This window comes from Pleuronectes platessa, chromosome 14, assembly GCF_947347685.1.
Source record: "Pleuronectes platessa chromosome 14, fPlePla1.1, whole genome shotgun sequence".
Lineage (NCBI taxonomy): Eukaryota > Metazoa > Chordata > Actinopteri > Pleuronectiformes > Pleuronectidae > Pleuronectes > Pleuronectes platessa.
The window spans coordinates 7,854,621-7,868,170 of NC_070639.1; the positions used below are offsets into that span (position 1 = coordinate 7,854,621).

The window sequence follows — 13,550 nt, forward strand, 5'->3', positions numbered from 1 at the left end:
GTACAAAGTTAGAGAGCAAAACTTTTGTTTATAAATCTTACGTTACTGTTCTTCTACAACCATGAGTCTTTAATTTCAACGAGAGAATCTTCTTTGTAATGATGTTACTTGGCTGTAATGACACAATATTTATAGACTCAGTCAAAGCTCTACCCTGTAAATTTTTAACTTACTTGTTTAACTATTAATGTGCATGTAAATGGAGCCAAACTGTTTTCGACACATAATTTAACTAAATTTTCTTTTTCTGACAGTTAAAAAACGACGGACGGTTTGGTAGAAATGCTCAGGAGTAATGGCTCTTTTGAGTTCATGGGTCCAGCGTATACAGGAAACATGGAGCCAAATGGAATCCAGCCATCATTCAACCTATTTTGATTTTCTATCTGTCAAAACAAAAGAACTGACATTTCCCATGATCCCCAGTGAGATCAAACTCCCAAAGATAATTTCCATCCCTGTCCAAACAGAACATTTTGAGTGAGGCAGATGTATTTACCACATGAATCCCCTGCGACCTTCCCTCTGGGAGGATGTGAACCGGACCCCCACTGAGGTTACATCACTGCCTCTGCTCTAAAAACCCCTGATGGTCGATAATTCCACCCATGGCTCCGAATGTAAGGGCAGTTTTTTCACGTCTATTTTGAACGAAACACAGATAATCCGAGGCTGCTGGACAGTAAATAATTCTGCTTCTGCAGCTGAGGTGCACCAATCAACTCCCCAATTATCCACAGGCCCTGGCAGACGGAACCATGCTATTTGGGTGCAGCTGGACCCTTTCATTATTTACACTTGAAATGATAATGACATCATGTGTGCCCAGCTGCAGTATTTTTGCATCCGCACGGCACACGGCTGAGATCGTGTGACAGAATGGATCGGTGGCGGAGGATCCTCCTGCAATATTTACTCGCAAGGGATGGAGGTTTTCTTTCTTGTGGGATTTAATAACAGGGCGGAGATGGACAGAAAATAGAGTATTTTTGAAAGAGTGACGCATGTAGTCAGAGCCAAGGAAAGTTCATGGTCGGGATCAGTCAGGAACTCAGACACATCACTGTGGCCCATATTTCAATTCTGACTGCATGTGAAGCTTCTTCTTGGCTTAAAGAGATTTTGTTGAGCTGGGTTTCTGGAAAGTTTCTGGTCTCTGGAGTAGGGCGACTCCCTTTGAAGAGTAAAAGTGCCAGTATCTTTGTCTAACTGTCCACTTTGTGCAAGAAGAAGATGGGATGACTGGCAACAGGGCTTGGGAATAACAGAGTAGAAGATTTTATTTCATCTGAACAGGTTCAACAAACACAACTCTATACCAGGAAAGCACATACACGTACAATCATGTCATGTAAACTGCTATAGGATCCTATTCTGGTGATACAGGACTTGGCCAAACATGTCATCAGGTAGGTCTAGAAATTACAATGACACTGAACACTAATCGCTGCTTGTCTGCTCTTGGACGCTGCTCAATTCACACAGCAGCTGAGCCAGATGTGACTGCAACGTTGACATGCAGTTCCATGAAATAGAGATCATGGCATTTTATAGGAGCTTTCCACGCATCGGGGCCTTTGGCTGAGTGGGTCGACTCATATGATGCTCTGCCCACATAATCTTCTCTTGACATACTGTTGAGTACCATCTATTTTATGGCATCCCTGATTAACCTCAGAGTGGGTTAACACTGCTACCTGGCTATTGTTAGAATAATGGGGGTTTAAATGTTTTTGTAGTTTCTAGCCTTTTGCCAAACGTTTCCATTCAGCACAGCAGCAAATGCAACACCTTTAAAGACACCCCCCTCTATGTCTATGCACATCAACACGACACGGGCAGCTTTAATCCCGACAGAAGACATATTCAGTGTAGCTCGTCCAGATTTTGTCCTCGTTTGGATCATTGCTGGTGTAGGCGCAGGTGCCCGTGGAGCTGCAGGCCACCATGTGGAAGCCCACCTCTGTCAGCTTGTCAAACGCCTGCTCCAGGAAATTATACTTCAGATAGTAGCGGGACGTGTATCTCTCCGGGGGCCTGTCCGGGTCCCTGCTCTCATTCAGCGTCTCCCCGAACACCTCTTTGGCCAGGGAGGTTTTCCCGCACACAGTGATGCGCGCCACCCTCCTGAACTTGGCGTCGGTCTGGATGTCTCTCCCGATGGTGTAGGAGCCGCGGTATCCTATCGTGATGTAGCCCGACTTTCTGGAGTCCAGGGACGGGGAGCGCGCGGCCCCGGTGATCGACATCGCGCGTAAAGTCTCCATGCCCTGCACCGCGGAGCCGCACAGCTGCGCGCCTTCCTCCGTGTCGCTGTGGCTGATCTCCTCGCTGATTGAATTATCCTTACTCACCCGGGGGCTGAGCCGCTTGGCGAGGTCCCGCAGTTGGAAGAAGTCCGCCTCCCTCTGCAGCCGGCTCTTCTCCGGGAAGTAGTCCGGCAGCACCAGGTTCAGGTCCCGCAGGTAGTCGAGGATGTAGCGGAACAAGAAGCCGTCCCGGTCCAGGAAGAAGCGCCCCTTGCTGTCCCTCGCCAACTCCTTGGGTGACTTCTTGCTGAACATGTTCCACAGGAGCGAGTCCGGGACGGCGACCAGAGTTTTGTGCCTGGTGACATACACCTGTCCGCCGACGTTCAGCTCGATGATCTCGGTGAACGGGGAGACAGAGTCCCCGCAGCCGGAGCCCCCGCAGCCGCCGGAGCCTCCGCACTCAGTGTCAGCCAGTGCCATGTTGCTGTGCGCGCCGCTGCACTGATGTGGGATCAGTGGAGACTCTGAGCAGCGGAGAGGCTGCGGCTTGTTTATGAAGCCTGGGCTTACCGCGTGCGTGTGTGCGCGTGCGTGGCGTGTTGACTGTTAAGTTAATATTTAACTGTTACATGGCTGAGTTGTCCTGTATGAGCACCCCCCCCCCCCCCCCCACACACACACACACATACACACACACGCACATAGGCATCATGCATTCCCTAGCCCCTAACCTTAACCATCACAACCAACTCCCTAAACCTAAAGCTGAACCTGATTCAGGTAATCATTACAATTTTGTTTGTATATCTCATTTTCACAAATAAATCTATAATTTTTCCTCTCCTATGTTCTTTACCCTCAACAAAAGTGAAGCTACATAAGAACCTTATTAAGGGAAATAGACCATTGGGAACTCAGAGAGAGCCACATGTGAGGGATCCCTCTCCCAGGGCTGACGTGTAACTGAACACGTCAACTACATAGCAGGCTTTACACTATTGATTAGAGAAAAAAATAGTTTGTACCATAATGCAAAAGTGTGTCAATGTTTAAAGTATTTGTAAATAAGAGAGCAGTCTTGCTGTAATCATAGTCCATGATCAGCCGCCACCACGATCTACAATCCATCATCATCATCATCTACCGCCACTTTAATACTAACCTTAACCCTTAAACCAAGTCTTAACCCTCAGAGAGCCCTTTGAGTTTGTGAGGACCAGACTAAATGTCCTCACAATGATGGTATTCAACCAAAATCGGCCCTCATAACTATAGATACACACACTTTACTAAGCTGTGTCCCTTTAAGCTGCTACAGCTGTCAAGTTGTATAGTTCAATTCGTAAGATGACGGTAACTAATTTAAACCTAAACCTAATTTTAAACCTAACTGTAACAATCAAATTTCTATACCTCACCTAAACTATAACCTGAACATAAACCATATTCTAATGCCAACTCTAAAAGCAAAGTGAGGACCGGACAAAATGTCCTCACTTTCTATTGCACTTCTGTCCGTCATGGGAGAGGGATCCCTCACATGTGGCTCTCTCTGAGGTTTCTACATATTTTTACCCTGTTCAAAGGGTTTTTAGTAGTTTTTCCTTACTCTTGCTGAGGGTTAAGGACAGAGGATGTCACACCCTGTTAAAGCCCTATGAGATGAATTGTAATTTGTGAATATGGGCTATACAAATAAAATTTGATTGATTGATTGATTGACTTTCCCTTTATGTCCTCAATCTAAATTCTATGGGCAAAATGGTCCTCACAATATAAGTACAAATACACATATGCACATACACATACACAAACACACACAAACACGCACACACACACAGAGAGAGGGAGCATCAGTTTCCTCCAGCATCACCTAAATCAGCAAACACCCACATTTGATTGCGTGACATTTTTTTCATCTTGGCCTTTTCAGTATAGATATAAATCCAGCCTGCTCTAAGCTCTTTACATTATTTATTGAATCAAATCATTTTACGAGAGGATTTTCTTTTTCTTCAAATCCCACAAGAGCACACAGGATCACAAATCATGCAGCTGGTTAAAGTTATTCAGCTTTGAGCAGTGGAAGGAAAATATGGAAAGAGTGACACCCATTGCAGCTCTGAGGGAAATGCAGCCGGCTTCTTACACATCACAAAAACACACAAAATCACACACGCACACACAAACAGAAAGTGAGAGAGAGAGAGAGAGAGAGAGAGAGAGAGAGAGAGAGAGAGAGAGGGAGAGAGGGAGAGAGGGAGAGAGAGAGAGAGAGAGGGGAAAGAGGAGAGAGAGAGAGGGGAAAGAGGAGAGAGAGATTTTCAAACATCAAACATATAAGCCCCCACTGACAAAATGCTGTTTGTCTCATTTGGATGGACTTCATCAACTTTGGGTTATTTTAGTATTAACATATAAAAGTGCGGAATTTACCTTCTGGATGTTTAATTGAATAATTACAAGATTGTGGATGTTTGTGTTATTTTATACCAATTGTGGTCCTTGGAATTATAAGCACATAGTAAAGAAGTACTTTATATAAATAGTACAGTACTAGCTGCATGTGCCTGTGCACTGACGTCCAAATATGGTATCGTCTGCTCTGCTTCGTTAAAGCCAAGATGGCTCCAATCAAATTCGAAACTCTCGCCTTCAAAACGGCAGCTCACAAACCATTTGGGCCACCACTGAAGTTCACCAAAAAATAAACTATTCTTTGTGTTTATGAAAGAAATCGACGGTACATGTCAACAAGTTTCCTCTCTGAAAAAAAGACATCAAATCAGTTATAGATTGCAGCACCTTTAAAGTGTTTTTATAAATTAGATGTCAAACTCTTGCGTCCTCTTATTTTGTTTTTCCAGCTTCCTCTGTTCATATGTTCAACTCCTGAAGACACCACGACTGGAGTTATATGTGTATATGATCACAAGTTACTGTAATGCTGATCTATGATAAATATAAAAATCAGTACATTTCCATCAACCTGAGTCATGATTAAGTTGACACAGTACAAACTAGTCTGCATGTAAACAAAGAAGATAAAAAAAGTTAGCTAGCTAGTAACCGATACCTGATTTAACCTGTTAAAGCAATGGAAAAATAATTATTCTCTGGAATGAAGAAAGAATAGAATAAAGTAATGAATAATGCATTGAAATGACTGGATAAGTGAAGTGGACGGACAAAAGCATAAAAATATTAAAGTAAACTGAAGTTGCTGCTGATTAAAGAATTAATTGATGAATGGTTGAAATGTCCGTCTTCTGCCATTATGCGTTGTTATAAAGTACTTATAGTTCATTTCAATACAAAATATTATAATAATAATAATAAACTGTTTGTAAAGCACCTTTCATACAAGAAACGTAGAAGAATAAAAATATGTGAAAATGTAATTAATTTACAAGAACAGATTTTAAGTAACATTTAAAAGAATAGGATATAAAAAGAAATAGAAATTGAAAAAAAAAATGCATAAAAACAGTAAAGAAAGTGATAAAATGATAACTGGCAAGTGTTAAATCAAGACATTTACTGGATTAGTTGCTCTGATATCTAGTGGCAGTCTGTTCCTCAACTTCGCATGTGTCGTTTTTAAATTGTTATTCTTTTAAATGTAACTTTAACATGTTACTTAACATCTGTTATTTTAAATAACGTACATCTTTCACATATTTTTATTTTATAAACCTTTATACATTTTCTGAAGTCCTCAGATTTTCTTTATTCTGTTGTTGGTGACCTCTTGATATTAACTTTTATATCAGATAATATGTGTATATATAACAAAAGGAGGATATTTTAATAATGAAAGATTGTTTCAGTGAAGGGATAGTAATCACAAATGTTGTGTAACGTGACAGAGGTCTTGTGATGACTAGTATGGGATTTGCAGAGCACTTGTGTAAGTCCCCTGTTCAGAACTTCCCATTTCAGAAAACTGAATTCCCAAAGTCTGTCGAGACGAAACAGGTTGTGAAAGGTGGCTAAGTTCCTGTCAGGGTTTTTTGAACGATCTGATGTTTTAAACACTCGAACACTCTGAAGTTAAATTTCATACTCAGACATCTAAAATATAAACCGTATTGCCCAATAAATTGTCTACCAAGCGGTGAAAAAGAAAAGAAAAGAAAAGACAAAAGAAACAAAGAATCAGAGCTGATGAACTGTCATTGTGAAACTTCTTACTTCTCATCCTGGCTGTTTGTACACAGTTTGGAAAGTTGGTAGTCCTGCCCTCAGACCGTGTTATGGCATATAAAAGGCCTCTGCACATCCAAAATCCGGCACTTGGGGAGATTGTGGAGCTGCCACAATGCTACGCAAGGTATCACACATTTGTCTTTTCTTCTGATACAGCTTGTCTCGTAGTGTTCCAAGATTTCACGGCATGTTTTAGACAAATACGAGAAGCATATTTGAGTTTCTTAATCTCTGAATTGCAGTTTGGTCTGTGTGAGTTGTTTGGACTGACTGGCCCTGCTTCCCCTCACCAGGGTATTACAGAGAGCTTTGGAGCTGCCGTCCATTCGCTCAGCACCGCTCAGCTGACAGAGGGAGTCATTAACAGGAGCAAAAGGATGATTCTGGACACCCTGGGTGTTGGGTTATTAGGAACCAGGACAGCTGTCTTCAACAAGGCTCTCACGCACAGCCAGGTACAGTACAACTGTTTGTTTAGTAGAAAATAGAAGTTAGTGACACCAGCGACCACAGTTAAATGTTTTCTTGGGGCTAGAACGTGGAGTCATACTTAAACTGCTGGCAGAGGGTAAGTACAGTAGATTGTTATTCTTGTCGGCAGTAAAAACATCAGCAAAAATCAATATTGATTCGGTGTATACATTTACAAAGACACTGTTGGACGGCATTCATCCCACAATGGTTGGAGTGATTCTCATATCTAGGAATATGACAACGTTTAGACAGTCAACACCATGACGGTCCAGAGTTGAGACCAGGAGGCAGAGTTGCGGTCTTACACCCTTCTCTGTGTTTCTACTAGAGCCACCTGATTTAATGAAACCAAAAGTAAACAGAAAGGTAATACATTCAAACCTAATAAAAGTTATTTATCAAGAGTCATTTCAATTTTCATTACATCCTTCGAGGGCCATACTGAATTGCTGTTTATTATTAATCGATCCCAATTCACAAGGTCTCGATTTGATTTGATTCAATATCTGTTCAGTTGAGGATATTTCATTGTAAAATATACAACTGTGCGAGGAAACCTCTAACTTGGTGTATTGTTAACAATATGAAAGCAGGCCTGTCACAATAAAAACTTTTGTCGGACGATAAATTGTCCCAGAAATCATAGATGATAATGTATCATTTTTTAAAAACCATTTCATACCACTGATGTGACAATTTTACAGCATAAGCCTTGACCCTTCCAAAGAGCAATGAACTCAATTCTTAACAATAGTCAGTCTGACATTTTAATTGTATTAAAATATTTTTGATGAATAAAGATATTTAAATATAAATTAAACCTTCTTTTACATGTTTACATCACTAGTCTTATTACACTTTTATCCATGGATGACAATTCATCACCTCTGCCAAGAGGGTTTTGTTTTTTGTTGTTTTGGTTGAAAGCAAGATTTCACAGAAACAACTTGGTGGAGAGACTTTTTTCCCTTTCTTTAATATTTAGAGATGGGACAACCTTTTAGCTTTTTAGCCAGGAATAAATTTGAGGAACTTGTTAAAGAAAAAAAATCTAAATTTGGTGCAGCGTGATTGCTTTAAGGAGACATTCAGGCCTTGGCAGAGTTGTGCACTCTATTGAGGTTCATTCTTGTTTTGCCATCTGCCCAGAATTGTTTCCTGAAAGTGTGTAAAGTTGTTTTTTCACATCCCTATTTAATTGCACACATCCTCATATTCATTTGTGTGATTGCAGTCGTTCATGTCTGAAGAGAGGAGCAGCGTCTGGGGTAAATCCAACATGACTCTGCCTCCCCACTATGCTGCATTTGTCAATGGCATCGCTGTAAGTTTGTTCGAATAAAAGGCATCATGATATACAGACAACAAAGATGTGGTGTGGTGCTGTTTTGACCTGTTTATTATGACCACAGGTTCACTCCATGGACTTTGACGACACATGGCACCCTGCTACTCATCCCTCGGGAGCCGTGCTGCCTGCGTTGCTGGCCCTGGTGGAGACCCTGCCCTGCCGGACCTCCGGCCTCGAGCTGCTGTTGGCATTCAACGTTGGCATCGAGGTGCAGGGCCGACTCATGAGGTTCTCCAGAGAGGCGCACAACATCCCTGAAAGGTGACGTTCTTTCAAGTGTTGCCCCAAATATGAGATTAGTGCAAAGTTCTCTCTATTTGAAAGTTAGTGTAGACTGGAGATATTATAGCACTGAAGAGCTGATTCATCCAAATTACAGAGACCAACACCTACCTCAGGTGGTATCAAAAATGCAACATTTCAATGTCCCCAAGTAGATTGTGGATTGAAACCACATTTTTTGCGGGATCTGCACCCTCATACATATCAGTTCCACAAACGTGCCTGATTTTTATAACAAAGATCGGTGAATAATTCTCTGAGAAATCAAGAAAGATGCTCTATTTCGCCATATGACAGAAATTGAAAATAAAAATCCTGCACCCGGCCCCTACTCTTGAATCGCACTAATAATTAATGGTAACTTCCCTAACTCATGCCCAACCACTCCACCACATGTCATTGGACCTGGTTAAGCGGTTGTTGCATAATCCCGCTGACTAACTAAACAAAAACCACAGATGGCATAACCTCCTTTGCAAAGAAAACTTTTCGACCAAATAACCAAACCCCCAAAAACCACTGACTACAAATGATTCTACCCAGCCTCAAATCAAAGTCTTAGCTGCTATAATAAACTTGGATATATCCTCATAGTTTGCTCATCTTTCTCTCCCAGATTCCACCCCCCCAGTGTTGTTGGGGTGATGGGCAGTGCTGCAGCCTCAGCCAAGCTCCTGGGTCTGTCCCCTGCACAGTGCACTCACGCTCTGGCCATCGCGGCCTCCTCTGCCGGGGCGCCCCTGGCCAACGCCGCCACGCAGACCAAACCCCTCCACATAGGAAACGCAGCTCGCAGAGGCCTGGAGGCAGCTCAGCTGGCCCAGATTGGCCTGGAGGGGAATCCTGCCATCCTGGATCTGGACCGCGGGTTTGGGGTTTACTACAAAGACTACAGTCCCTCAGCGATGCCAGATTCTACTTCCAGTGGCTTCAGATGGATTCTGGAAGATCAGGATGTGGCCTTCAAGCGCATTCCCGCTCACTTGGGGATGCACTGGGTTGTGGATGCAGCTCTGGCAGCACGAGGGAAGCTTGTGAGAGCAGACAGGAACTTTGACCTCGGGCAGATCCGGCAGATCACACTAAGAGTTCCTCTGTCCAAGTACATCGACTGCTCCTCACCAGCCACGGAGCACCAGGCCAGGCACTCGTTTCAGTTCAACGCCTGCTCCGCGCTGCTGGATGACAAAGTGACAGTGGCCTCCTTCAGCGAGGCTCAAATCAGCCGAACCGCCCTGAGGGAGCTCCTGTCAAGAGTGAGAGTGGAGACGCCTGAGGACAACCGGCCCAGCTTTGACGAGATGTACTGCGAGGTGGAGCTAGAAACAGTCGAGGGGCAGAGTTACACAGCCAGGTGCGATACCTTCTACGGCCACTGGAGGAAGCCACTGAGTCACAAGGACCTGGTCGATAAGTTTAGAGTTAATGCTTCGTCAGTGTTGTGCACGAAGGGAGTGGAGGGGTTGATCGATGTGATCGGAAACATTGAGCGAGTGAGTGAATGCATGATCCTGGGTTCATATCTGAGGATGACAAGTAGTCCACATGAGCAGTTATACAGCGTGAGGTATATGTGATTGAACTGTATCTAAATATGGAATAATCCTCATAATATTTGTTATTTGAAATTATAATATCCTTGTAATTTAAAATCCTTGTAAAAATGTGTGATAAACGTTAATAACATGACATATTCACGTCCACTAAATGTTTTTTCTTAAAGGGTGGAGGACTCTGAAATAAAATCAACTGAAAATGTCGACTTTTTCATTTTATTGGATTTTCTGTACAACACTCTTCCTGCTATTGATTTTCAAATATGTGATCAATACTACTGCTGCTTCAGAATATAATCCAGTAACACAGAGTCAACAGATCTTTGTCAAAATTATAGATAATCCTGGATGATGTGCAAATTATTTCTACAAACGAGTATCTGGAAGTGCTTCTAATCGAGAGGATGCTTTAGCTTCTCAAAGATCAGCTCCGCAGGCAACCACCTCTTCTTCTTCTAAACTCTCCTTCGAGTTCCAGTCAAGTCAAGCCAGCTTCAGCACATCCCGCACCATCGACCCGATCCCGTCGTAGATCTCGTGGATGGGAGCGTTGCACATGAAGGCGCAGGTGGTGACCAGCTTGTTCTTCTCGTCCACGTGACTCTCGCCCACGCTCTTGCTCACGTGTTTGCAGCCCAGCTGGTTGATGGCCTCCGCGGTGCCTGCTGTGTCTGGGTACCTGGCGTGAAGAGAGCAGGACCAAACAGTGTTCAGCTACAAAAATGAAGATCTTTGTTGGTTTAAAGAAATGCTTTAGTATCTTTAGTTTATCCGAAAATCCACCATCTGGGAATAAAGCAACATAACTAAGAAAGCTGTGAGTCTTCAGATTAACAGATGACAACAAGCCAAAATATCTGACAAATTTATTGAGAAGTTAAAATCAGCTAGTTTAACACAGCTATGGACTGCCCCCAAAAAGCAATCACCTCAATCACCCCCTGGTGGCTGGCTGCAGTATAGGTCACAAATCCTGCCTCCTCCAGTAAAGTAAATGTTTCTCAAAGATAGTTTGTCATTTTAGATAGGCCATTTTTTTTTTTTTATGTTTGGTTATAAATAGTTCGATGATGACATAAAAATGGGTCATAACATCATGAGGGACAGCTGAGACTGACTGGTGATTGGTTGGTTGGCAGCACCGGACCCAAACACTGTGGCTTTATCCCTGATCGCTCTGAACTAAGAATATCAAGTTTGTTCAGACTCACTTGTCGTCTTTCTCCACGCCGACGGTGACCTCACAGCCGGGGAGCACCTTGGCAGCCAGGACAGGCGAGATACAGCACAGTCCGATAGGTTTGCCCTCGCCGTGGAACGCCTGCAGCGCCGCCTTGACCTCGTCATTGACGGAGCAGTCCTTCCCCTGCACCGCCCACGTACACAGGTTCTTCGCTGCCCCGAAACCACCTGACAAACATCAAAACAGAAGAGGTGAGAAAATTCTATATGATCTCCGTATAGAGAGGATTGAATTTAGACTGGAAAAGAAATCATGTTGCTAGAACCACACCTGGGAAGATAATGGCGTCGTGGTCTTTGACGCTGAGTTTGGCCAGGTCCTGGATGTCTCCCCGAGCCAGGCGTGCGCTCTCCACCAGCACGTTCCTCTTCTCCTGGGAGGGTTCGCCCTTCAGATGATCCACCACGTGCATCTGCTCAATGTTGGGGGCAAACATTTTCACCTGCAGGAGAAAAAAGACAAAGGTCTGGACTCTCATGTCATCACCAGAAATACATAAACACATAACTCCAAACATGTTCTTTCACCAAATCTGGATTATTATGATGATCTGCACCAAATTTTACAAAAAGTTCTCAAAACCATAAGTTTGTTACATCAACAGCCATATGTTATTTGAAGTCGTTAATAAAAAAAATATCTGAATCTGCTCCCTTAAACATATCCACACCAGCATTTAAGGTTTTCTTCCATCACTCCAGTAAGTTTGGTACAAAGCAGTTCACTACATTTAGTGTAACCCTAATGAAAGATAGACACTTTAGGGCCATTGTGGTCAAGATGGAATAATTACAACGAATGTTCATATGGAGGCATCGTTTCACACCAGACTTAAAAAGGTTCAGAGTGTAAGATTTAGGTGAAAAGGATCTAATTGCAGAAATCATCCCAGTGATGTTTTCAATAGTGTGTTTCATCTAAATTGTGTTTTTCTTAACCATAGAGTGGACTGTTTATATCTAAGTAGTTCATATTTACAACGGGAGTGGGTCCTCTCTACGGAGGCCGCCATGTTTTTTACAGTAGCCCAGACTGGAAAAAACTAAAGACCTTTTGAGTTTTCATGACTGAAGGCTTTATAGCTGAAGGCTACGACAGGTTCTCTTTCATTGTAACATGCAACTTCACCACTAGATGTCACTAAAATCTGCTATCTGAAGCTTTAAATATAAGTGAACCTTGTTTACAGTCGTGCGGAATGTGTTTGTGTTTGTGTGACAAAAGTCTGTTGATTTTGTATGTCTTTCAACGAAGTAGAGCAAACTATGATGTGAGTTTGTTGTATGGTTCATATTTTGTTCTATTGTAGCTGTGGGATCCACTGGGTCTAACTTCATCTGCTCTGTAGGTTCAGCCTCTTACCTGAAGTTTAAACCTGTAGCGTGTTTCACACTCATGCATCAAGTCAATAACAACAGCAACTACTACAACAACAACAACAACAACAAAACAACAAAACTGTTCAGTAGGTTGTAGTGAATCAAAGTACAGATAATCTGCATGTAGAGGGGGTCACACACACACACACACACACACACACACACACACTGTCACCTCCACACACACACACACACACAGACATAGACAGACACACACGCACATACTTACACTCGCTCCTCCTCTGCTCAGGTGAACCAGAATAGCGGAGGCCTCGTGGATCTCGCTTCCGTCGTAGACGCCACATCCCGCCAGCACCACGGCAACGCGCTTCGCCATGTGTGCGGAGTAATAAGTTTGAGAGACGGTGTGAACGGGGCTGAGGGTCCGCAGGTGACGTGCACTGAGCCGCAGCACAGAAAACAGCATGGCGGAGGAACACAGAGAGGACGCCCCCTATGTGCCACCTTCTTCTTCTGCCGCAGCTTAAACATGTGCACACAGGCGTCTGCAGTGCTGTAGCGCCACGCCGTGGTGTAAAGTTTAGGCATCACAAGCCAAAATAAAATGTAATTAAATTAAAAACTTTATATGGAAAAACAAGCCAATTAAACACAATATGACAAAAGATGCAACTGTGCGTCTTACAAGACGGTTCATATTTTTTACTTTTCTTCAGAAAACTATTATTTGCCGTGATATGCACTTTATATCAAATTAAATATATATATATAAGAGATAAAGCCTGTTTTATTTTTTATTCATTTATTTCCCTGTTAGTTTCTTTGCATTTTTACATTTTGGGC

At 42.9% G+C, this 13,550-nt stretch overlaps 3 protein-coding genes across 4 annotated transcripts; 1 reads left to right on the forward strand and 2 right to left on the reverse strand.

Annotated features, from left to right (window-relative positions):
* Positions 1–1,254: 1,254 nt before the first annotated feature.
* kctd12.1 (potassium channel tetramerisation domain containing 12.1) lies at positions 1,255–2,732 on the reverse strand. The gene has a single exon (XM_053439290.1). It carries the CDS (start codon positions 2,730–2,732, stop codon positions 1,845–1,847), a length of 888 nt encoding a protein of 295 aa, XP_053295265.1. The 3' UTR covers positions 1,255–1,844.
* Positions 2,733–6,342: 3,610 nt separating this feature from the next.
* On the forward strand, positions 6,343–10,328 carry acod1 (aconitate decarboxylase 1). 2 transcript variants are annotated; one of them, XM_053439314.1, is made up of 5 exons: positions 6,343–6,585; positions 6,755–6,916; positions 8,170–8,259; positions 8,348–8,547; positions 9,185–10,328. In XM_053439314.1, exons 1-5 carry the CDS (start codon positions 6,574–6,576, stop codon positions 10,143–10,145), a joined length of 1,425 nt encoding a protein of 474 aa, XP_053295289.1. In that variant the 5' UTR covers positions 6,343–6,573; the 3' UTR covers positions 10,146–10,328. The 2 variants fall into 2 exon arrangements, with proteins under 2 accessions (XP_053295289.1, XP_053295288.1); XM_053439313.1 differs by having other exon boundaries at positions 6,533–6,585; positions 6,704–6,916.
* On the reverse strand, positions 10,327–13,217 carry zgc:162944 (uncharacterized protein LOC569993 homolog). The gene is made up of 4 exons (XM_053439319.1): positions 12,976–13,217; positions 11,638–11,809; positions 11,336–11,534; positions 10,327–10,803 (listed from the first exon to the last, which is right to left on the reverse strand). The coding sequence occupies exons 1-4, from the start codon at positions 13,171–13,173 to the stop codon at positions 10,608–10,610; spliced, it is 765 nt and encodes a 254-aa protein (XP_053295294.1). The 5' UTR covers positions 13,174–13,217; the 3' UTR covers positions 10,327–10,607.
* Between the last annotated feature and the right edge of the window lie 333 nt (positions 13,218–13,550).